General features: G+C 37.9%; 4 protein-coding genes and 1 long non-coding RNA gene across 12 annotated transcripts in view; 1 reads left to right on the forward strand and 4 right to left on the reverse strand.

Annotated features, from left to right (window-relative positions):
* The window catches only part of LOC108632705 (acyl-CoA synthetase short-chain family member 3, mitochondrial), a 9526-nt gene extending 3683 nt beyond the window's left edge, over window positions 1–5843 (reverse strand). Inside the window, exons 1-9 of one of the 7 annotated variants that reach the window (XM_026819853.1) lie at window positions 5829–5843; window positions 4460–4580; window positions 4064–4244; window positions 2848–3013; window positions 2450–2739; window positions 2212–2308; window positions 1930–2138; window positions 1031–1259; window positions 659–769 (exon numbers count right to left, since the gene is read on the reverse strand). In XM_026819853.1, the coding sequence (XP_026675654.1) occupies window positions 659–769; window positions 1031–1259; window positions 1930–2138; window positions 2212–2308; window positions 2450–2739; window positions 2848–3013; window positions 4064–4142 (1181 nt within the window). In that variant the 5' untranslated portion in view covers window positions 4143–4244; window positions 4460–4580; window positions 5829–5843. Of the gene's footprint in view, window positions 1–658; window positions 770–1030; window positions 1260–1929; window positions 2139–2211; window positions 2309–2449; window positions 2740–2847; window positions 3014–4063; window positions 4245–4459; window positions 5804–5828 lie in introns of those variants that run through there. The other 6 variants (XM_026819854.1, XM_026819851.1, XM_026819852.1 and 3 more) reach the window with 6 other exon arrangements.
* Window positions 5844–6482: 639 nt separating this feature from the next.
* On the forward strand, window positions 6483–12652 carry Ms (neuropeptide receptor myosuppressin). The gene is made up of 3 exons (XM_018037387.2): window positions 6483–6856; window positions 11982–12196; window positions 12351–12652. The coding sequence occupies exons 2-3, from the start codon at window positions 11983–11985 to the stop codon at window positions 12437–12439; spliced, it is 303 nt and encodes a 100-aa protein (XP_017892876.1). The 5' UTR covers window positions 6483–6856; window position 11982; the 3' UTR covers window positions 12440–12652.
* Window positions 8741–11536, reverse strand: LOC113463818 (uncharacterized). The gene is made up of 2 exons (XR_003388648.1): window positions 9593–11536; window positions 8741–9263 (listed from the first exon to the last, which is right to left on the reverse strand). It is a non-coding gene; the product is annotated as an uncharacterized LOC113463818 (long non-coding RNA).
* Window positions 12653–12915: 263 nt separating the features above from the next.
* On the reverse strand, window positions 12916–22081 carry LOC108632675 (C2 domain-containing protein 5). Of its 2 annotated transcripts, XM_026819848.1 has the most exons (16): window positions 21478–21718; window positions 21294–21398; window positions 20668–21065; window positions 20465–20605; window positions 20173–20389; window positions 19986–20105; window positions 16652–19071; window positions 16421–16573; window positions 16163–16331; window positions 15305–16082; window positions 14924–15241; window positions 14642–14843; window positions 14406–14572; window positions 14202–14327; window positions 13966–14112; window positions 12916–13890 (listed from the first exon to the last, which is right to left on the reverse strand). In XM_026819848.1, exons 3-16 carry the CDS (start codon window positions 21035–21037, stop codon window positions 13804–13806), a joined length of 5415 nt encoding a protein of 1804 aa, XP_026675649.1. In that variant the 5' UTR covers window positions 21038–21065; window positions 21294–21398; window positions 21478–21718; the 3' UTR covers window positions 12916–13803. The 2 variants fall into 2 exon arrangements, with proteins under 2 accessions (XP_026675649.1, XP_026675650.1); XM_026819849.1 differs by lacking the exons at window positions 21294–21398; window positions 21478–21718 and adding an exon at window positions 21726–22081.
* Window positions 22082–22273: 192 nt separating this feature from the next.
* Window positions 22274–25531, reverse strand: Taf12 (TATA-box binding protein associated factor 12). Its single transcript, XM_018037386.2, has 3 exons — window positions 22833–25531; window positions 22583–22775; window positions 22274–22503 (listed from the first exon to the last, which is right to left on the reverse strand). Exons 1-3 carry the CDS (start codon window positions 23124–23126, stop codon window positions 22376–22378), a joined length of 615 nt encoding a protein of 204 aa, XP_017892875.1. The 5' UTR covers window positions 23127–25531; the 3' UTR covers window positions 22274–22375.
* Between the last annotated feature and the right edge of the window lie 16 nt (window positions 25532–25547).

Consider the following 25547-nt stretch of genomic DNA (forward strand, 5'->3'; position numbering starts at 1 on the left):
GCAGGTAGCTTTTCAATAGTAATAGGAATTTATAATAAGCATTGTTTAAGTGTATAGCCTATACATCCTTAATAGCTCGATTCATTAACTGGAATATTGAATTCAGATGGAAACTTGATAATCACGATGTAAGAAACACACAAGTACTTTATTGCATACACTACCAGAGGTAGGAAACGTACGGCCTCCGTGCGCATTACGAAGCTTGATCCAAATATTCAATTACTTTCAAACGAGGAATAAGTGCAAATATCTCACTAACTTAAATTGTTTATCGGAGTTTAAAATTATTTTTCTATTGTATTTCTTTATAACATAATAAATTTATTTAAAAATACTTCTACTGATATTATTTTTATTTCAAGTGATATTTAAATATGTTTATTCAAAATTTATTTAAAGATCTGGTTGAATATATATACGCTTAAACTTAAACAAATAAAAATACCAACAATGAAATATACAAAATTATACCGGCCTTCTTTATTAATGCCTAATTTAAATGTGGCCTCTAATAGTAAAAAGGTTCCCCACCTCTGGCATATTTTCATACAAATAAGCGGAGAGAAGATAAGATTAATTGAAATTGAAGTAGAAGCAAAGCGTAGAATAAAAGATATAAAAAATTATATTCTATCAATATTTGTAATTAACTTACGACTTCGTGGAGTATTTGCCGCCCAAAGATAAGTCTGGATCAGCTCGCCTTATCACACGGAGCGCAGTGGGAACGCAGAACAATGCGTTTACACTATGTTGATCGATTACCCTGAAAAAAAAAAACGAGAATTTTTTAATGTGTGATCGCCGCGTAGAAATTCTAATCAGCAGCAATTACGGAAACCGGCGCGACTATAATTAATAATAGATTGCATGTATTTACGAAACATATTTAAAAAATAATACGTATTTACATACATATGTACATATTTGCAGCGTTTATATTTTCTGCAGACACAATGTGTTTATAAATGCATAAAACCCGGAGTAAAGTAATTATACATATAGGTGATAGGTCGAAGGATAGAACCTGAAATATTGAGCAGCATCGGGTGTCCTGCTAGGTTTCCCTTCGTACATCACGCTCGTGGCACCGTAGACAAGGGGCCCGTAACAAATGTAAGAGTGACCAACGACCCAGCCCATGTCCGATGCCACCCACCAGACCGAGTCCTTATCCATACCGTAAACCGTTTTCATCGTCCAGCAAACAGAGACCAAATGTCCACCGATCGTCCTCACAATTCCTTTCGGCTGGCCTTAACAAAGTAAAAATTCTGATTCATCGTTTATTCCATCCTCACGTTTACGCGCTCGATCGTCTCGTACGCTTAAGCATGTATACATATATAGCATTCCCGACGTTTCCATTCATACGTCATAATCGTTACCATTTGTTTTCGAAGTTATGCAATTAAAAGTAGGTATTAGATGCGTGACTTCTAATTTAACACCCTAATGACTTTTACCGATCTGATGTTTACGCGCTCGATCGTCTCGTACGCTTAAGCATGTATACATATATAGCATTCCCGACGTTTCCATTCATCCGTGCAATGCGTCATAATCGTTACCATTTGTTTTCGAAGTTATGCAATTAAAAGTAGGTAGATGCGTGACTTCTAATTTAACGCCGTAATGACTTTTACCACGTGTAATACCTACGTACCTATACGCGGGTTTTTCTGTTCGCGTAAATGCATATGCGGCAGGCAAAGTTTTGAGAGAAGCGAAATTTACGGAATGGTAACGAGTTTCGCCGGGATAATGGCACGTAAACATTGAATAGAAACAGTTCTTAAATTAGTCGTGGCATGAATCTACGCAAAAGGAAAATCGAATTTTAATAAACTATATTTTTATATTTAGTGACAATAAATTTTCCAAAGAATGATATATTCAATAGCAGAGAAACGATAGTTGGATTACCTGTCGTTCCCGAGGTATAGAGGATATACAGAGGCTCGTTCGCTTCGACCGGCTGGCAAGGATGCGGTTTCGACCTTTGGATCACGTCGTCCCAGTCGAGTTGATCCTCCAGAAGCGGACTTTGCCAAATGTTTCTCCTTTGAAACACGATGCATCGAGGTTTCTCTACGGAAATGATGTCCATAGCCTTATTCACCATACCCGTGTACCTGGTTCGAAATTACGTTAACGCGATCGTGGAAAATTTCCATTTTATTGAATACACAAGCAGAAGTATCGTACTGGATAACTTTGCCCGGTTCCAGACCGCAGCTCGCAGCTATTATCACCTTCGGCCTCGCGTGATTTATTCTAGACGCCAGCTCGTTCGCAGCGTATCCTAAAACCGAGCAATCCAAATTATATTCCCAATGTTTCGGTTCGGGACAAAGTTGAAGTTCCACCGTTGAATAACATAATACGAATACGTTTTAAAGAATTAGTTTAGGTCAACTCGTTTAGGTATTCTCGACGTATTTACCGCCAAACACAATCGAATGTACTGCCCCTAGACGAGTGATTGCCAGAATCGCCATTATGGTTTCCGGGATTAGCGGCATGTAAATGACGACTATGTCGCCTTTACGGACGCCGAGGTCCGCCAACGCGCCGGCTAAGAGCGACGACTTTTCCAATAGCTCGTTGTAAGTCACTCGTTGGATCGACGACGTCTGCGGACTGTCGTGGATCAACGCTATTTTGTTTCCATTCCCAGCGAGGACGTGCCGATCCACCGCGTTGTAACAGGCGTTTAATTCTCCACCGACGAACCTATTGAAAAAAAGAAGGAAAGATATCTCTGTCTTAAAATATCGATGAAATATTAATTATTCAATAGATCAATTCGAATGTTATAATTAAACTCTGAGTCCAGCTCACCATTTGGTGAACGGTTGCTTGGTATTGTCCAACACCTTCTTCCAGGGTTTGCTCCAATCCACGCATTTCGCGGCGTCTCCCCAAAACTTCTCTGGGTTCGACAATGACTCCTTGTACGCCTCGTCGTACTTCGGACAGGGTATGTGATGTGGGTTGACAATGTAATCTACGAGAAAGAAATAAAACGATGTCTCACTCGTCGCGAAAACAAGACGACGTCGTTTTTCAAGGTTTGATCTTAATCAATTCGTTTTTAAATCGCAGCGGGCTATGCGCATACAATAAAAGTTAATCATCTTATCGATCGTATTCGGAGTCAAAAGGTTAAAGAACATTGTACCGAGCTATTTTTGATTACCCTCAGTATTTCCTTTCCCGTTTATTTTCAAAATTAAATGAAACGTACGTATAATAATATTATATCAGTCGAAATCATATTTAGGACAGACTTTCCAATCGTGCGATTATTTTACAAGTTAAATAGAATAATGTCGCGTCTTTAATATGCAATGTTTAATGTTTATTTTACAGAAAACGAATCGTAGTTGTGTTTAGGTAAAGTTCACCTGTGTAATCTGCGTTATGCTGTGTGGCCGCGTTTCATGAATATTGACAGGTCCCGCGAAGGGAATAGTGCCTTTGCCGATATTTTTTAGCTTTGCCGATGAATAATTCATTGCGAGTCATCGGTACCCCGTGTTCATAGTAATTTCCCTTTAACGCATCACCCACCCGCGTGTTTCTGTTTTTCCTTTTTTTTTTTCTCGAATGACGTGTATCGTTTGAAAGCGATCACAATTTTCCCGACGACGATATTTAAACGATATTCGGTTATGCATTTCGCGGTAAATCCCTATGGTGGATATCTCCTGGTTTCCGTTTAACCATTCAGAAAGAAGTCACCTACCCTCCTATTATAATTTTATTTACAATCGCACCCTCGCAAGCTCGGTAGCTGGAAGCGCGGCAGCTGCGTCGGATAATTGCAGCTAATGTGAATCTCTTCAGCAACGAAATTCACAGAGAGAACAGACGCTAGACCCCGCCCATTGTTAATCGTGTTAAAATCTTGGAACTTGATTACTGATAAGACGCTTACAATTAGTAGAACGGTTCAGTGTGACAGTCGTCTTGAACAAACACCTGGGTTCCGCGAGACCTTCGGTGGCTCTTTTCCGCATCGCAAAGATTCATTGCAGGCTTTAAAAATATTTACCTGTGCCATCGGTAGCTTGTAAATTCTTTGGCATAGTCGTTAACGACTGAAAATTCATTTTCCTCGAAATGTGAGACATGGCCGATAGTCACACTCCACTTTCAAAAATGATCCACCCCGTCGTTAGTTACTGTGAATCAGAATCGTGAAGAAATGATCGAGCAGAAGGTCACAATGAACACTAAACACACAGAAATTATTTAAACATGACAAAATAAAATGGTAGATTCGATAATTTCATTATGCAGAATCGTCCTTAGGTACGAGCCGAAATTAGCAAAATTACTAGAACCATAAAACGACGAGCCCGGCGGGCAAAGTAAACAGATAAACCGTGTCCCTTTCGAGCAAACATTACTTTGGCCCGGATATATTGTACGTAAGCTGGACCGATACCTTTTCTAATCGCAGAATCCTCCACCCTCGGATTTTGATGGAGCTCCGGCGAATTGTAGGTCAGTCGAAAATAAGGATCCTGACACGTCCCTCGAAGCAATCGGAGACGTCTGACCCGAGACTTTATCGTTAGACCGCAAATTAAAATTGTTACAACAAACTCGCTTAAGAAAAATAGATTCAATATTTTTTTATCTGCGTACGAGTGTTCGTGTGACTTTTGAATAAAATATAAAAAGGCGATGTAGAGGTGACAACAATGAAATGGATAATTAAAATATGTAACAATATTCTGCGGACGTACCCGAATATTTGTTTAATTAAACACGGCTTGGGTTTATAACGAAGTGGACGCGTAATTAACGGTTGCTCGGGTAATTGAATAACACGGTGAACACAGATTAATTCCCATTGAATTTATAGCGGTACACGTTCTTCTTTATTTGCCGCGTAGTTGTTATACAATTGTTACATTACAAGAGGTCGAGAATGATTGTTTAAACTTGGCACAATTTAAACAAACGCGTTTGACAAGTGTCCGGCTTAAAATGAGCAAACAGGTCTCGAAGAAATAGTTTTATTTGAATCAGAATGAAACGCTCATTGCGGGGCATTCTACGAGGTTCGCGACTGTGTAAAATCGTGATCGACACTGACACTGCGTCGAAACGTATTATACAGCTGTTATGTTCAAAATCCCTGCCACGTTAAAAGCGATATAGTCATTTGATTCACATACTTCCTGGACGGATCTTGAACCTGGGGTCACCGTATTTAATTAAAATGAGAAATATAGTTGACTTAAAATCCAGCTTATTAACAAAACATCTGAGGTCGGAGAACTTTAATTGCAGCGCATTTCTTATTATTTTATTTATGTTTAATTTTCACTTCTCGGTCGATCTGCCATTTACATAGAAAACGCTTTTGTAAAAATATAAAATATGCAAATTCTTATGTAGAGAAATACGTGAAGTTCGATTAGTTGCTACAAATATTATTCTTTGTGCTTTTTCATGTATCGTTCTCCCAGAAGAACAAGAGTGTGTTACGATTTTACGTCAAAGTTCAGGTCGTGTAAACTTTAAAAAAATCCGATTCCCCTTTGATCCGACAGAGCTAATCCTGCATTTTTTGCTTCGGCGGTCCCTTCGTTCTTTTATTCGAACCTCTCTTTGACCACCTAACGCGACGGAAAATTATGAAAGAACACGTATTTTCACACGGAACCGTGAAAGCATTTTAATCCCTCGATTAATTGCCCGTTTACTATAAAAGAATGTGTTCACTGTGTCACATATTTCTCCTTCTACACCGACGCCTGGGCCATTTACAGTAAAAGTTTGCCTCGTATTATTCCACTGCTTACTGTGTACTTAATTCGAGACGATGAAGCCATTTATCGATGACATGAACGAGACGATAAACTGTGAATGCCTAACGAATTACAGGGTAATCATAAAACGATGAATAGAATAATTTAAATTTTATTCGATTTTCCCTTTCCTCCACGGCATACATTTGGATAAATTTACGGAATATTGTTGAATAATTGCATTAGAATTCTATTGTCCATCATCGGAAATTGAGTAAAGATATGCCATTTCCAAACATTATCCTATATTTAGTTATCGTCTACATTTTCTACTTATACATATACATAGCAATGACTGCATTAACTTCGGACATTTTTTTTTCCACGACATTACACACATCCATCCCTTAAGCGTAATTAAATTCGCGGACTCAGAAACACGAGTGCTTCGAGACAATTTCGTAGAAAGGATTTTGATTTTGCATGGCGACTCCGCCACGGTGTCGTTCCGGAGTTAATTCGAAGAAGACCCGTTGGAGCGAACCGGCAAAAAGTGTAGGCAGAGTTAATCAAGAACTGATAAGGTTCCCCCCTGGTTCGAAACTTCCCTCGTTCCGAGCAACTGTGCCGTTGGAAAAACATGAAATCTCGTCTGCCTGCGCGTTCGAGCAAGAAAACGGACGGGCTGCTTGTAGACGGAGGGAAAAAAATATAAGAGGACCCGGGACGTGTTGCGCAACCGTACACACGGACGTTTTCATGAAATTTTTATTCGATGTGTCCAAGGGAAAATTGAAAATGTACGTCAACCGCGGGATGAGAGGGTGTGATATGCGTGCCATCTCACCCCGTTAAAACGGCGCATGGCCGTGGATGCGGCGCGTATTTAAGGGCTGATCCCTCACGGATCTCGCCACTATCACCGTACCCTTCGATCTTACGCAAGCATAACGCCGCTGTTTCGACCCGCGTTCGCCACCCCCGAGTGTCCACAGTGAAATCAGGAAGCATCCCCCGTCACGTTTCTTGGAACGACTACACCCTTTCGGCATCTCCGCAGCATCTCCACCGATCGGCAACAGGTTAACATTAATCCAGATACGTTTTACTTCGTTCCGTTCCCGTTTAACTGGCTGATAACAATCGTGAATAATAATGATTCCATATTGGAGATATTTGACTCGCCTGTGTAAAGAATTTTCAATTCGACTCTCAATTGATGTTTGTGTAATTAAGAAGTAGACGATTTTTATAAGTTTTGATAGAGATTTGCAAAATGTAAAAGGAAGTTTAATTGAGGAGTCACGACGAATCGTCTGTTGTTCGAAAAATGTTATATTTCCGTTCGATTAAATCAGAGGATTGCAGATCGAATAGAAACGATTTTAAAAGAAACTTTTGACGACCGTTGAAGGGCACAGCCGAAGGAATCTTAATGAACGTTACTTGTTGCATGTGGATTCACAGTCACGTTTCAGCATCAAACTTTCATTAACCTTTTTAATGAATTCTTTAAGTCGACTTACGAACTACTTTTTAATCAAGTCCACGAGTCGGCTTATTAATCTGTCGTCCGTGATTTCCCAGAAGTTTTTTTATTAACCGCATCCTTCCGCTTTCAGTTCTAACGTCATGAACTTTCGAGCGCACGCGATAATAATACACCGATTACTTGCAAACTCGCTATCGTCGAGAATGCGCGGAATCATTTTAAATGACAGATAAAAAATGAGCTTCGCCGCGCGTAAACATTAATTTTGGTTGGCAATGAAGTTTCGTTCCCGCGAGAATGGTTTGCGACGCAGGACAGATGTTACGTCCTTGTAGGAAACGCAAATGTCGCGCACAGTTGCGAAATATTTGTCGGTCGAAAGAAATTCCAATATATCTCCCCGCGTGTATGCATCCTTCACACACTAGCACAATTTCAAATCATTCCGAAACGCGTTCCTTCCTCCCCCGATAAAAATTCTTATTTCTCATTCTTTTTGTTCTGACAAAAAAAATTATTTTCTCCATGATACCAAAGATATTAAAGGAATTATTCATTTATTTCGTATTGGGTACAATTACGTGCCTGCACCCATCCTACATAATTCAAAATCATTCAGAAATGCGTTCCTTTTTACCCTGATAAAAATTCTTATTCCTCATTCTTCATACTCTGACAAAAAAACTCCTTTATGCATGTTATCTAAAGTATTAAACGAATTATTCATTTATTTCGTATTGGGTACAATTGTGCATGTCTGTATCCATGCCATATCCACAGGATAAGTCAAAATCATTCAGAAATGCGTTCTTTTCAACCCTGATAAAAATTCTTATTCTTCATTCTTTGTACTCTGACAAAAAAAATTCTTTTCTCCATGGTAGAAGAGGTATTAAACGAATTATTGATTTATCTCGTAGCAGGTACAATTGTACTTCTGAGAAAAATCCTATACTCACCGAATTCCATTCGAGTGAATCTTCGACATATTCAACGGCATGTAGGATCCTTACAATAGAGATTCTAAAAATTATTTCATACTTTCGCTACACGACTCTATCGTAGTGGCGTACGAATTATAACTTCGTAGTACGAGTTTCGTTTTATAATAGGACAAGCATATTGTATGTGGCGGAGATTCAAAATTCAATTTCATCGGAAGCTTGTATCCACCGCAAACTTTTACATCGCTACACGACTCTATCGTAGTGGCGTACGAATTATAACTTCGTAGTACGAGTTTCGTTTTATAATAGGACAAGCATATTGTATGTGGCGGAGATTCAAAATTCAATTTCATCGGAAGCTTGTATCCACCGCAAACTTTTACATTATAACGATCAAAACTTCCGAGCTTGACGATTTAAGCTTATAATTCCTTATTAAACGTTATATTAGTACTATCTCTTATGAAGTCTGTTTCCTTTTTGGCCATTACTCGGGATTACATCCGGGAGTTAATTAAATAGTTGCAAACTAGAAAATGGTATTCAATTTAACCGATTAATTAATACAATTTTCATCCACTCAGCGATCAATTGCCTATAATTAGATTTGATGCATTTATAAAACCCTTGTATCTATCAAAACTGCATTGAATGCCCAAAATGTATGAAAGGTGAATTTAATTTATAATGTATAAAAGGAATTTCTATTTAGATTGCATGTTCTAAATTGACATTACAAATAATTCATTTTCTAGTCTAACAGCAATCTAGTTAGCATTCCGCCAAAGAGCGTCAAAGTTAAATCCTCCTTTTTAATCCTTCACTTCAATTGTGACCCGCTTTGTTCCGATCATCCCACTCTCAACGCGTAGTAGCGGTATTTCAGATACAAACTCGATTAAGAACTGACATTCATTTCCTCTGAGAGCCTCACGGGCCCGATATCTCTTCGGGTTCTTGATCGATCTTCAGGCGAGATGTTCGCTCGAGATTTACATAGTTCCGTCACGATAGTTCCTTCGATTCCCACGAATTTAATCATACTCGATCCTGGAACACCACGTACTGTTTAAAAGACAAACAAGATCTTGTTTTCCCTGGTTGCGACAGTCGAAAGTTCGAAGGTCCTGCCAAGGAATCTATTGATACGTTAATTCTTAATCGAATTAAATTACGTTTCGGAACGTGAGTTGGAATCTCCGAACGACGGTCACTCGTAAAATCGATATCGCCGTTTAATATATTAATTAAATAAAATAATCAATCAATAATTCTTCATAAATATTCAGCCACATTTATGGTACAATGATTCATTCGTTATGCTATAATTTCCAATTCGGAAATGGACGTTCCGATTTATAGCGACGGATTCTACGTACCTGTTTCTTACCGTTTCGCCAATCGAATTAAGCGTAAGTGCAATTATCGAAGCCGGTTATAAAAGTAACATTTGACAGGTTTACGAGCTCGGAAACGGACCGTGAAGTTGAACAAGCAAATTGAAATTTATAAAAACCACATCGCGCTAATGGAACTGTCCTTTATGTAATTACGTTCGAAAACGAACTATTCCTCCTCTGCGACGCGACGCTACTTAAAGCATTACGATTCTATGAACGTTTGCGGGACGATTAACAACGTTTTATGGCTCGGTCATTTTAGAATGTTACGATTAACGAGATAACGTTTTATTGAGATATCGCTATGTGTCTTCGTATCGCCGCAGGGTAGTTGTCTGTACAACGTCACCGGGACAGTTCTATCCGATTAATTACTGATGGGGTGCCGAATTATTTACAAGCCTCGTCATCCTCTACGTGGTTTATTACGGAACGCACTAGATCAGACCACGAAAATGGTCTTGAGGGTCCTTTTATTACTTCCGGTTTGCCGTCTCTTATCAAAGATTTAAGATCGCTTGAATTCGGACGAGGCATCTAATAATTTCAGCTCATATGCACACTAGTAAATTCTTGCGGTCTAGACGATTCCTTAGGGTTCTATGAACCCTTACATAAAAACAATGACAAAGCATGGAAATTTTAACAATTATTAGTTATTATTACACTAATAAAACACTTCTTATTTAAGTTCTTATGTCGAATGACAGAACTTCGATTTTATCTATGGAAAAATGTGGATGTAACAATGACAGAATTATTCTTGCATAATTTTTAATACATGACTTAAAAATATTTTGAAGTTGAAGTAATGTCAATTTCAAGGATATTAGACAATTGCAAATCATGTACAGTTCGATAAAGAAATGCTAAAATCATGTATTAGAATATTAGAAATTATGCGCTAAAAATTCCTAATGACTGATGAAAATAGGTAGAACAATTTTAAAAACCTTACTCCTCTGTAATTGTCATTCTTCCTAAAAGTTCATTGCTTCAAATATTGGACACACCTTTTTATTACACGTTTTAATCTTTTGGATCTTACGACTCAAACGACATTAATAATTCGCAAAGTTCATAAGCTATTTATATTATTATATTAATCGTATGAAAACATTGAGCATCGTAGGAATTAATCTATGAAATGTTATTTTCAGTTTGATTCTATTTATGGTCAACGATGTATAATGCAAGTGGGTTGAAAGTAAAATAGAAAGAACAATTCTCTTTGTATCTTATCCAACAGGTTGCATTCCCGAGAATTTTCGTGACAGCACCTTCGACGTCGATTTAACTCCTACAACGTGTCCGCGTTATATTTAGTCGGAACAGACGGAAAACTATTAAACATTCCAGTCACGTAGCCTTGGTAATACGATTTCCCGACTTTGAGCTCGCTTCTGGGATCACATTCGGATCCGTCCTTCTCCATCTCTCGATATTCCGGCTTCGTCCGCCTGTAACGCAATACCCGGGCTTTCGTTTTTCAACAAAGGCTAGACAACTGACTTCCAATCATTTTATCTACAACCCGGTTCCCCTCGACTTTACACATATTTTTCTTACATTTTCGATCCTCGTGTACATTTCTTCCCTCGTATTACTTCAAGTATTATTTTGTCTGCACGTTCTACGAAGGACATTGACTTTTATTTGCGATGTCAACCAGAAATTTTGTGAATTACGCAATATCCTAGATCCGTCTTTGAACGAAGATTGAATGACCGGCTTCTAATCGTTTTACCTACAATTTGATTCCTCTCGATTTTACGCGTAGTTTCTTAGAACTTCGAATACGGTCATGTATATTTGAACTTTTCGTATTTAATTATTTCCGTGAATTATTTTGTTTGCTTGGAAATTCCATGAAGCAAAGGACATCGATTTTTATTTACGATATCAACTAGAATTTTTGCAAATTATGCAATATCCGAGATCCGTTTTTAAATAAAGATTGGATGAGTCGATTTTAATCGTTTTACCCACTGGTTTTTAAAAAAATGGCCATGTATATTTATTTCTCTCGCATTTTATTTTTTTGAACGTTTTACGTAGCAGGCGTCCAACCCAGTTCCTGAGGTCAGCTAGAAATTTTAAAAACGCATTAAGGACGTGTCATTAATTAACAAGGAAACTGCGGGTTTCCTTCTGCAGGACTGACAAATAATTTCGTTCCGTAGAAGTTCCTACAATTCTTCGTATCGAATTGTCCGAGTTTAACTCCTTCTTCTGTTACTCGGATTATAACTTTGAAAAAGGGTAGTGCCAAAGTGTCGAATAATGACTGAAACAGCATTTACAGAGTTTGTCGACGATATACGAGGGAAAGGTAATGTAAAAAAATGTTTTGTGTTTTCTTTTTAAGAATGATGGGCTCAACAATCGTGATCCTCTTATCGATGACGACCATGGCAATGTTCTGCAACAACGCGTCGGCGGCTTTGCCGTCGCAATGCAACCCCGGCTTCCTGGACGATCTTCCTCCCAGGATCCGCAAAGTTTGCGCCGCTCTGTCCAGGATATACGAACTGGGCTCAGAAATGGAAAGCTACATCGACGACAAGGAGAATCACATAACGGGTACAACGTTAAAAAATAATTTACAAGAAACATTCGTTCGTTCTTTTTAACAATTGGAAAATTAATTACAACTTCAGATGTTCTGTTAGTAATTTTAAACTTTACTTCCCAACAAGACAAGGATGCCTTTTTAAAACGATATTGTAATTTACAGGTTTTCACGAGAGCCTCCCGTTACTAGACAGTGGCGTTAAGCGGCAGGACGTCGACCACGTTTTTCTGCGCTTCGGAAGACGTCGTTAAACGTCGTGGCGGATGACGTCTGTAAAAAACATATTTGCAGATCCATTTCAAAATGATTCTACTTGCGTTTCCCCTCGTTATCGAATGTCTAATTAGAATTGCCACATATTATTAGCGCGGCTTCTTCATTCTTCTAGATATCTGCTTTAAAAAAAAAGAGATTCCTCCTCTCCTATCCTTTGCAAATAAATTCTATAGTGAAAGCAGCAACAACCTGGATTACTGAACACTAATTTAGATTTTTATCTGAAGAAGCAGAATTTCCTTTTAAATTTCATCCTGCGAATTTACAGGCATTCAGCGTCATGGAATAATGTTATAATCATAAGAAAAAAGTAAAAATTATATCGATCATGTTCGTTCCCTTAATGACTTCGTGTTGTTTCAATATAAAAGCTTTATGAAAGATTGAAATAGAAAATAATTTTATTCAATCACACTGTAACAGAGAAGGAGTGTAAAAATAAAACGCAAACTCATTTTACAATGCACATTCACTGCGTGGCGTAGATTTCGCGTGTTAAGCGTTTATTGAAATTAATTTCAAATGGATAGATAACGATAGGACGTAAAGGATTTATAAACGCATGCATAACGATCCAAATGTGCATGACACTTCGTAAGGAGTACTTTACCGAACGATCTAATTCTCGTTATATGTTACTCAGCTCGGATACCTGAGGAAACGTATTCTTGAAAGAGACGGAAAGTCGCGAGATAATTCGAACGCTTGTTCATCGCAGCGGATAGCGCTTGTACAATTTTTTGTTATTCCAATATCTACAGAATTAGAAACAACTTGTTCAACCTTTACCGGCAGATTTATTCTTCACGGGCCGTCGACACCGATTTCACTCGCTGGCCGTGAGCAAAACATTTACATACTCGCATTAACATCGATCGCTATACACGAAGCTGTCTCGGAACTCGGATGTTACGCTTGAGAAAGAAATTATCATACCTTATTCAGAATTATACAGTTTGCCTACAGCAGCAACAAATAACTCACTACTTCGTTGGTGGATTGAAAAAATTTGTCCGCAAACTCTATGTACAATTCTGAAGGCACCTAATCGTCGAACTGTGCTCCCGGGGGTATGTGCGTTCTGTGACACGAGCTTCGTCTTTGAAAGCCGTTTCTTCGCAAGAAATACAAACTCGTCTATTTCGTTCTGATTGCAACGCTGCACTTATATGCTAAGGATTTGTATTATTTACAAGTTCTAATTCTATCACAGAGCGATGGGTTTTGTCGCTGTAACAGGAGGCTAGCGTAGCTCGTCGATGAACGAGAAGTCGAACCATCGACGTTGCTTCTCGGAGTACGGGTGCAGCTATGGAGGCGCCGAGTGCGGTGCTTGGGGTCAGCAATTTGTGGCTCCACAGTGCTTCTCGTCCGCGAAATACGAGACGGACACTACATCGCCGCCGACGTTTATCAAACACTGGCCCTAAAAATTTATTCTCACTCTTATGCTCTGTCATTAATTAATATTATCAAATAGTGCGTCATTTATTATACGTACTTGATTCTTATGCGGACTGTGAAGAAGCACGCATTTGCTCATGAAAAATGCTACCATCGCGTTGCCTCCTAAAGCGGTGATGTGTGCACGAACAATCGCTAAGACCTCTGTCACGAAGCTATGAGTAAACCCGCTTAAACCACCGTTCTACGAAAAAAGAAAATTGCATATGATAATTTTAGTTAACAGTCATTTTTATTATTATTTAACTGTTAAGTATGTCTTCAGATACGAACTTCTCTGATAGACGTGCTTTCACGAATGAAGAAGAAATTTAAATTTCCTAGATATCTTTCTATGCGGCCACCTGGTAGATAAGAGAGAGGCGTTATATCTACACCGTATCTTCCCTTTAAAGGCACCTGTAATAATCAATTACAATTAAGTGGAGGTCTGTATAATAATATTAATTACCATAGAAAATTTATTTAAATACTTACATGTTTATGTCTATGTATTGCGTGAACCTTGGATCGCAATGGTGATCGAGGTCGAGACTTCCATACGGTATTGGTAAGAACAGCGGTGTTCATATTGCTGCTGGATGCATTGTCCGACGAGAGCTCAGCGTGATCCACATCGAGATTAAATATCATGTCAGAATCGTCTGAGCATGAAATATCCAATTAAATATCTCAAGTGCGTTACATAGTTATTGATAAATCAAAAGATTTACCTGATCTCTTAACTTGGTCTTTACTCGCGGAATGAGTTATCAATTTCTTCTTACACGACTTGTTCACTTTCACGGGATCTCCTAGCCCGAGAGCCATGCCGATTACGGTAAACTGTATTTCATCTGGTTCGGGAAGTGCCAATTTGAATTGCATATCGCATAACGCACACGGAATCATGCGCCTCAATTTAAAATATACAGACTGCAATAAGAAATCGATAAAAATAGATATTTATTGAAATGGTAACACGCTTTGTTACAAGCAATAATCGCTGTAATTACCTGCAGTAATTTGGCAAAATATTTCGAAGGCATCGATGCGAATTGCCCAGCAGGGATTTTCGTCCTTGATATTTGCGTGAACATCTGTAGATTCCTTACAATTTCTAAGTCGTCTAACCCAGGAATCATTTGAGTATTTACTACATGAAAATCTTCCGGAGGTCTATCGTCCATTAATAACGATATTCTATCCATGTCTTCGATGTCGTCCACTTCTAAGACGCACGTGTCCCTCGGACCTACGCTAAAATCTATGTCAGGTAAATCATCGTCCGATTCGTCGGTGTCCGAAGTTGTAACTCGTCCATTTTCAACATCCTGCAACAGATGAACCGCTGAATAACTCCCTATAAAAAAACGCAATTAATTAGATTTATTTACCCCAACAGGTTTCAGCTTATAAAATTCCCTGTTCTGCTTAACAGTCTCTACCAAAGTCTTCTGAATCTCAGCTAATTGTTCCTCCTTGTGCCAGGAATTTCCAGAGGCGATTTGTGGTATAGTAGGCGTGGGTAACGCGGTCAAGAACACTGCTGTACCAACGGCCATACCAATGATCAATCGTTCTCCAACAGAAACTTGCAGCTTTAATCCAAATATCGCGTTCATTCCCTTGACTCTTAATTTGTTCAACAATAAACTATGTAGTTCGTATTCTAAAAATGGCAAGCAATCGGATATCTCCTTGGCATTAAGCTCTCCCCTGAGGTCTTTCTTCGCCTTGCACGTAGTGGCTTGAATGATACATCCTCGACCGGTAGTCGTAAGGTTCTCCGGCAATTCTATCGTAGTGAACATCACGTCTGGTACCCGGGCGCGTTTGCATATTGCACATTTTGAGACGTTCACGCGAAACGGAACGCTCGCTTCGTTGTACGGCAAATGACAGAGACTGCATTTACTCTGATATTGAACCTCGTGATCTCTACTCTCCGAGGTGTGTCTCACTTTACCCGTTTGAACCGTAGTCGGCAAGGGCATATCCGTATCGCTTTTCTCCACTTTCACGGGTACTGTCCTTTGTTGAACTTTATCGCGTTCCGTTTCCCCTGACCCTGATTGTCCTTTACCCATGAAGACACTGTCCGCATCCTGACTTGAGTTATGAAGATTGATCACCGCTGCTGTGCCGTATGCATTCAACACGCAGACGTCGTCGCTAGAAAAGAATAACAATGTCGTTTTCATCGTTTCTCTCTAAACTTCTTCAGTGATTATTGCACTGTTTCGAATTCTTACCAAATGCTAGTTTCTTCCTTGTAACCGATAACCACGTTGCATGCTAACGCTCTGGCGTGCGAACGAACTTCCATTCTGACTTCCTTCCACCAAGCATCGCGACTCTCCGGTTCTTCCAAGTTACTAATCCTCTCCAAAAGTTTTACCGATCTAGAGCTCACAAGACCACCTGTCTCAAGGTATACATTTTACAAATATTAAACTTTGCAACGATATTTCGTTTTCGCCTAAAGCGGAATAGAAAGTTAATGCGCCTACCGAGATGCAAAATAAATCCTGGCGGATATTGCTGCATCGTGATGAACGGATACTCCAACATATCAAATGCATCCTGATTCATAGTCCTTATCATAGCAGTCGAAGTTTTTAGTAAGCCAGTCATCGATCTATCATTCGCACCGAACGAGTTTCCTGTCCGATGCAACAAAATTTTACATGTCTCGTATGATGAAAGTTCATTTCCGTATGATTCAATTAAAAAAAGCTCACCCTTCGGAGTAATGCTCAGATCGGAATCGCTAGATCTCCGATGCAACGAAGCAGTGGGTTGGGCCTTGGTCGCTGGTAACTGGCATACTTTTGAGACCATAGGAGAAACAACCGGAAGTGGGTAAGGTGGGCTTAATGAAGCCTCGTCTTGTTGCCTACGATCGGGGGAAGGACGGGACACACACGAATTGTAAGTCATATTAGCAGTGTTAGTACTATTAGTTAATTCGTCTTGATCTTCTTTTATATTACAAATGCTATGATTCTCGTGTACCGAATGATCTACAGATGCAGGTGATGAACGGTTAGTATCGTTTATCTTTAGTTCCTTCATTTCTATGACATTGCTATCGTCTTTAAACGAATCAATGCTTCGAGCGTCGAGTGTTAATTCTTTCGCGGTGAATTCGCGCGACCCTGAATCCGCTGTAGATCTTTTGGTGACGAACCCGGTTGATTTACTTAAATGTGACAGAATCAACGTGTCGTGAGTGATTATGCTCTCGAGAGAGGAATTGTAGGAAGAGGTATCTGGTGTAAACAACGTGGGCGTGGATTCGTTCAAATGGAAATCCTTGGAGAACGAGGAAACGCGCATAAGTCTTCCATGTCTATAGCCGTGCGTCCGTTTCTTTAAGAACTGATTGTGTATATTCCTTTGTATTTCCTTGGGATTTTTATTTCGTTTCTTCCTTCTGGGTTTATTGGTATGTTGCTGATGAACCATCATTTTCGTGTCGATTATTCTCATCAAGTCCATCATACGACGTTGCCTATTTTTATGCACGACGTCGAATATTTCATTTCCTGAAGATTGTAACAAACTTTCGACACTGGACGAAGTTTTAGACATTGTATCCGAAGTTAGTTTACTACTGATATTTCCTTTCGCATCGACAGGAAGTCGATATTGTTGTAATGATGTCAAAGACTGTACCGATAAACTCGATTTTAATATATCACGATCCTCCAGTCTTTCACTAAATTGCTTGTCTTTGAAGGAATCTCTCATTGTGTATTCGTCTTCCTCTTCGATCATGGATGGGTATCTTCTATCTCTCCATCTGTGCGTCGTCCTGTCTTTACTTTCGGCATCACTCTCGCAATGCAATAAAGAATACGCGGAAACAGATACTTCAAAATCATCGGCACAAGATATTTTGTCATCTTTCGCATTATCAGTATCAGTTAAAGTATATTCCTCTACTATTGCAATCCCATCGTGTTGCTTTTCATAATCGACAACAGAAATAATTATTCCTTTTGTAGTATCGATAACTGGAGAATCAAGTTCCGTTGGAGTATCTGTCGTGGTTGAAGGACTGAGAGCTTGAGGGTCATCAACATTTTGATGATCTTGCAAAATGTCCGCATTTTTATCAATCTCAGCAAAATTAGTCTCAGTGTTCGAACTCGCTGCACATTCTAAATTCAACGTAGATATCTGATTCGTTGATAGACATTTAACTAGAGGAGGTGATGTACTTAATTCGTGAAGGGGACACGTATCGCTATCAGTTCTCAGTATCGGCTTTATCTGTGACGCTCTTTTCTTCAACGGGGGGTAAGTATCGGATCTGCGAAGTTTCCTCGCGAATCTTGGATCCAATTCCTCATCCGTTGAAAATTTTGAATCGCTCAAGATATTGTAACTAGCGAGCGAAGACTCATCGCTAAAACCATTCGAACTGGGTGTATTTTCTTCGAACGAGGAGTCGTGTTCCTTCTTCGTTTGTGATTTTGGCGTTGCGACACGAATCTCATCTTCCAGATCATTCTTCTCATCTTCTTGATTGATGTACTCGTCTTCGTTTTCAGCATTAGTTGTGGAAACAACTTCCAGACTTCCTGTCTCATGGTCTTCAGTAAGATCTTCCAAAGGAACAACATGAATAGACTTAATCAAAAGAGCAGCAATACCGCTCGTCGTTTTATTATCTTTAAATAATTTTTCTTTTGTTGGATATTGTATGCTCGTGACGGAAGACCTAGCCGAACTGCTTAAACGAGGATTGCTTCCCGAGTCGCTCGAGCTGAACAACCTTCTTAAATTCCTACGTACGCTATGATATTTTCTGCTCTCGCCCCTTTCGTCTTCTAGAGCCAACATCATTCTCACAGACGCGTCTTGTACAACCGACTCGGTCAAAGTCGGGTAAGAGACCATAGCTCTTTTCAGACTATCCGTCGAAGTTTCATTCGACTTGACGACACCTAACTCGCGGCACGGACATTCAAACTTTTTTATGGTTCTCCGAGGACTTCGGCAGACTTTTGAATGATGCGGAAGGTTGTCCCTTATGCGCGTGATTCCTGCGAAAACAGGATCGGACATGTGCGTAGGAGTGACGGTATACATCGGCATACTCTCATCGAGTCCTGTGCGTTCCCTTTGTGTTTTGTGCTGTGAAAATAATGCCCTACGTAGCCATGCAGGTGGATAAAGAGAAAAAGACCTAATTAGTTCGAGTGTTTTGAATTTCATCGGGTATTGATTCAATCATTCGTATCATTAACGATCAAAGTTGGATGCGCGTGTGGCATACCTAGTAAATTCCAGTGTCCCGTTTTCTACGCACACTTCTTCCTGGCTTTTTAATGCACGCGCATCAGACCTCGATCTAGCGTCTACATACCGAGTGTCCTAGAAAAATGATACTCTGGTTAGAAAATTCGAAAAAGAGATAATTCTTTATAGTCTTTCTTTGCACTGGCGAACGGAGTTCCCTTTTATCAAAGTAAGTACTAAATTATACGTAAGCGAGATATAGAGACAAATCGCCTATTATTTATATAACGTTTATTTATTTATTTACTTTTAAAGTAACGCTATCGGAGAAATAGGACACCCACTGTATAGAAATAAGATCTAATGCACTTGCGTCAATGTTCAATTGTAAATGACACATTATTGTCAATTGTTTTGCATTTTGTACACAAACGCATCGAACTTTGAGCCGTTTGGAAATAGAACAATAAATGCATATTAGTGCATAAATTATTTGTAAGATCAAAGAAAACGGTACTAAATACTCCTGTGTTTATATAAATAATATTCAAACATTTCTTACATGCATTTAATTAATGACGAGCAATATAAAAGAATTCTATTTTACAAACAAAATTATGCGACAAAGTAAACTTCATTAATCAGATTAAATAAACAGCATTGTAATTCACAACACAAAACCTTAATATATTCAGCATTACTGATGTTATAAGGGAAGCACTTACTTTAAAGTACAAGAACGTAAAGTGTAGGAGAGAATTAATGGAAAACTCGCCTAGGACAAATTACACTAAATGCAACGCAATAAATACTTAATGCACTTACTCTTCTATATTGTCAGACAGAACATTTAACGTATCTTGCAGTTTTACAAGGGTAACAGCAGTACCTATACCTCTAGCCACGATACCAGATTCACCTTCCAGGTCAAAATTTTGTAAGTACCTAATTACGAAGATATAGTATAACAATCGCTTTCTATTAATATCTTTGAGCATTATATATGATTTACCCAATAACTGCGTTTCCACCGAGATCTAAGGCCTTCAGACCAATCTTCCTTTGCACTTCACCGCTCAGTTTAAAAAATAATGTTTGCCTTGCCTCATTCGAGGCCCTCGGCGTCCTTATCTTATCAATCCATTTATATTCAGGATCGTCGCTGACAACTAGCTCTTCTACGAATCCATGTATAGTTTGAGTATGATATCCGTAAGGTATATTTGGCGCTAAAAGGAAAACATTATTTTGTACACCAGGTATAAAAGCGAATGCAACGTTCCATTGATGTTTCGTATAGTTACAATAAAAAAATTGTACTCCGCAAGAGGATTGTCTGAATTTGTTAAAATCTGAGAAGAGTTCAACTTTAACAATGATATTGACTTCACCACGGATTCCATGCATCGTGTCATACACTGGTATCCATCCAGTCATGACAGAACCTGGAAGAGACTAACTGTTGAGCTTGCTTCAATATTGTCTGGTATAAAGATTAAACACGTACCACTCTGAGACCCGGTATTGGTATTCAGAGCAGCCTCCAGGGTCCAGATATTTTTCACAGTGGGTGGCACACCCGGTAACAATAAAGGATTCAAATTTATATAAACTTTGCCTATCGCGTCGTTCGCGGAATAAGTATCGTGGTCCATCAATCGAATCTGTAGTGGTTCATCTTGCAACTCGGAATCGTCTACCTCGAATCTGTACCATTCCGAGTTCCATTGGGGATTCAGCGATTTCCTACATACATCCGTTTTAAATGTTGTATTGCCAAATTTTAATTCAACGTACGCATCCGTGGTATCGCCAGAACGATCCATGACTGGCAGGTTGCGACCTGCCAGTATTTTCACTTTTATTTTACCCGGCATTGCGACGGACAGTTGCTTCAGCAGAAGTCTGCGAACAATACACCACGACCATTAGAATTTCGATAGGAAAATCGTGACATTGTGTCAACATTTTTAATTCAACAAGGATCATTGATACTCATGCGAAAATGACAACGAGGGTTATGTTTAATACAATTTTATTTCGATATATAATATAAGATAAAATCTAATGACGTAAGAATTAATTTTATGATGAGGTGAAATCATGCTGCGTAGGATTACGATGCTTACTCACCTTCCGTCAAAATCATTTGTGAACCTCAACGTACGTTACGTTTCCACACAAAGTTCATTTGTCGTTTGAATTGTTATTTGTGTCATTAGTAACAGAATCTTCCTGCTGTTATAAGTATTGATGTGAAATTAGTCATCGCAGCGTAAGTTAAATTAGAAGTTTCATTGAGCAGCGTGGAACTAACGTTTGTTTACGGTCCCATCTTTCAAGCAGTGCTTCGCGTGCTTCGCGTGCTCGTTATACTCACGAAACTTGGATGAAGATTTATTTTTTAAATCCCGTAAGTCAAACGAAGTCATATTCAAATATAATCTTTTCACTTATAGGATCAAACTAAGCGCTATATTAAATTGCTTCTAGCCTCTAGCAATGTTTAGTATTAATTTTATTGATTACTTTATATTCGTCTATATTAGTTCTCCTTTAGCTTACCTTATCGTTCTACCAATATCCGCGATCCGAATATTCTACGTTTGTTACAATATTATAATTGGAATTAGAATTGGATAATGCCCAAATAATTGCTCTTTATAGAATTCCTACGTTTTAACGTGTTAAACTCATAATATCGTGCGATTTAGAATTTATTCTATATCGCACGCTTCTATTTCAGGTTAAAGTATGTCGCAAATATTACACGGTCTGTTTGAAATATTTCTAAATTCCAATTTTCTGTTCCCGCATATAGAAACTTTATTCCTTGCAATATGCTATAATAAATACTTATCTTAACAGAAATTTTCGTTTCTTCAAATGAAATTGCATAAAACTTATAAAGTAACGGAAATTATCTCATGTGATATATAATGAAAACTGCAAAATATTTTCATACATATATTTATATACATAGTATCGCAATTATCTAATAATAATTATTCACATTAGATTCGAGTAACTTTCTTCATTAATCGCATTTTTTGTTTGTTCAATTCTTTTTATGTATATTGAAAAAATTATATATGATTTATAATTCTCCATTGAAAAGTATTAATTACATATATATAAACTATTGTGTAAATATAAAAGAATTGTCAGTTAATGATTATAAAAAGTAATAACGTAGACTGAAATGTACAGGAAGACTAATATTTTTTGATTGATTTTCGTATAAGTGCCAATCTTTGTTTATGAGCCTCTGTGACTGTTGCACGTTTATACGGGCGTACTTCATCTGTGCCAAAGCCAGGAATCCACATATTCCAATTTCTTTCTAAAATATGAAACAATCCATCTAAGTACACATCTAGATACATTTCATCAAATGATTTTCCAGATTAATTATAGTTTACCCAAGTGCAGTTGTACATCCTTTACTTCCACAGTATTTGCATGACGGTGTTTAGCTAACAAACATGCTGCATTCACAGTCGTTTCTACAAAATCATCTGCCAACTGCAACAGCATTTCCTCAACCTCTTCGTCCAACTGTTCCGTAGGATCTACCTCTTTCACGAGATCTTGTAATCGCGTTTTAGTCAAAAACTGTAATTGAAACAACACGGAGAATGAAAGAAAATTAAGTTTATTTTTGAAATGTACCTGTGGAAAATCATTGAAGGAACTTTGCTGTTGTTGTGACTGCTGCTGCTGCTGCTGTTGCTGTTGAGCCGCTGATTGTTGTACCGGCTGCTGTTTCGGAGGTTGCGATACGAATTGCGTTTGTTGAGACTGTGTCTGCGGCTGTATTATTTGTACTCCTGTGTTACCACTTTGTATATTCGGTACAGTAGACGTTGTCTGTGTATTAGGTCCGATTGACTGTATACTACCGAGCACAGGTGTCATGTCAGAACCTGCGCTAGTAGTCTGTACTAGCGCGGCTTGTTGTGACATTTTATTTGTTTCTCCACTTATTTCAATACCTTTACTGCTTTTTAAGTGAAATTAAATAAATATAACCTGTAAAGCATAGTTACTGTCCTCACTGTATTCTCGTACTGGCTTTATCTTACTGGACGGATCTGCGAGACTGCGCGTGAGTTACGTCGATTAGCTATTCGCCACCTAGCGGCATAAGCTTCGAATTCAAATTCTAATCCGGCCCCACTTTATGGAATTTTAATGAAAATTGTCTTTCATAAAACGAAGTAAAACTATCGACGCTAGTGAAAAATGGTTCATACAGAATTTTTAGTTATAATCGTCAACTACAAATAATGTCCTATAGTATTTTCCAAAAAACTATTTCAGTTTATAACTTCATATTAATTTTACGTTGGAAGAGGAATTTTATGGTGCAAGAGGATTTCTTGAAAGAAGGTAAATGCGTATAAAGAAATGAAAATAACTTTGAGACTTTATTGGTCTGCATTATGGAACACTAGTAAGAGGAATTCCAAGATGAATTCCGTTAATGTAGTATCAAAATGTGTTTTTAATAAATATCAATAAAAAATACATTACACAAAATATCTACAATGGTTACAAAGTTCGATATAAAATTACATGTCTGTGAACAGCACCACCGTCCAAGACTTATTACATAAATGTACAAAGTAGCAATCGTCGCCGTGTCTAATCGTACTGTTAGTATGGTAAGTCTTATGGTAATTAATAAATATTGTAAATGTAATCTTCTCCTCCCCGAGCGTTACTCCGATACAAAAATATCCGTAACGATTCTAGTTGTTTAGATCATAAGCATCGTACATTTTCGAAAAACGTAATAAAAAAAAGGTACATCATCGTACGCCGATGGTACCGGTAGAAAATCATTGTAGCCGTGCGATTCCGTGGAATTTCAAACAGTGCTTTTGTAAAACGAGATTCTTTTAATCAATGCGTGATAACAGAGATATAACAAGGCACTCTTTAATAAGTCTATAATATTTTTCATGTTTACATACTTTTTTCCGCTATACAAAACGTTACTTGTATTCGGTATTAAGTTTAAAAAATTACGTATACATAACACTCCCATCATTTAATTCTTGACATTACAGTCATCTCTCGGTCCAATTTTATCCTTAAATTTTAGTTATTGTGGCAATCGTAACTATTCGAAAAGGTTTAGGATTTATATATGTAATAATTTTCGGATACATTGTTAACAAATCACAAAATCAAATAAAAATTAGGTAATAGAGAATAGGGTCAACGAAATCGAACATGAATCTGTAATAGTCTTCATGTATACAGTTAAGATTACCTTAATACTTTCTTATATTGTCGAAAAATATTGCAGAAACTAGTATGAAATAATGATTAACGTCATTATAGGATATACGTATATTATGTACTATTGTATTCGTTGGAATATGAAGCACCCATCGACTTTTGCGCTGTAATAATCTAGAAAACTGTGTAGGGATTAACGTCGTTATTGTTATGTACTAATACTGTTCTCCTAAGTAACATCAGTAATTAGATTTATTTTAAATAGATCGAGAAAATTGTAAAATTTTCATTTCCTTTGACAATAAAATATAATTTCTACGTTCAGATTGAAGACAAATAAATGTGTAAAGTAAAACGGATGGTGTTAAATTTTGTACTAAACAAATTAGAATCGTAGGAAAAATGAAAACAGTTTTATTCCTACTAAACATCACCAAAGTTAATAAATTCTGTACAGAACATTTGTAAAGATTTATTGTTGACATTGACGAGCTCGATTATTTTGAATGTCTATGTACATAGAACGATCGATTTTTTCGCGCGTATATACTATATATGAATATAAATAAATGTAGAGCATCAGTGTAGATAAGAACACCGTAAAGATCTGAGAAATAACAACCTTCGTAGTAAGCACTTCGGTATAGCAATAGATCATTGGTATATCATCTTAGATCTCATTTGAAAATACTATTCGCAATATATACTTTCTAACATTAATCATGGTTTCGTTTACCGTGGGAAATCCGGAAGGGACATGGAAGAAGAAGATTGATCTATACCGCAGGATAAATAACTAACAATCTCTACAGGATAAGATGAACACGATTACATTTCTCAAGAATAAAACTTCTCGATATTATAATATATTGTGATATCAATGTCTGTCCTAAGCAGTGTGATTCGTCATTTGAAAAAATCGGCTTTGGTACGTTATACATTTACTACGTTCAACTCGGGGTCGATAATTTCTTTCTAAAAAGGATAATGTCGGGCAGTAACTATTTCAGTATGCAAAATGAATTATAATTTCTTTCGTTTGCAAATATCTTTTAATGTTTCTTCTCTAAGATTCCTGAAGATCAAAAGATGTAAAAACTAATTGATTAAAATATATGAATGAATGCATCTTCAAAA

Source organism: Ceratina calcarata, unplaced genomic scaffold (genome assembly GCF_001652005.2).
Source record: "Ceratina calcarata isolate Rehan_Ccalc_2016 unplaced genomic scaffold, ASM165200v1 scaffold165.2, whole genome shotgun sequence".
In the NCBI taxonomy this organism is placed as follows: Eukaryota; Metazoa; Arthropoda; class Insecta; order Hymenoptera; family Apidae; genus Ceratina; species Ceratina calcarata.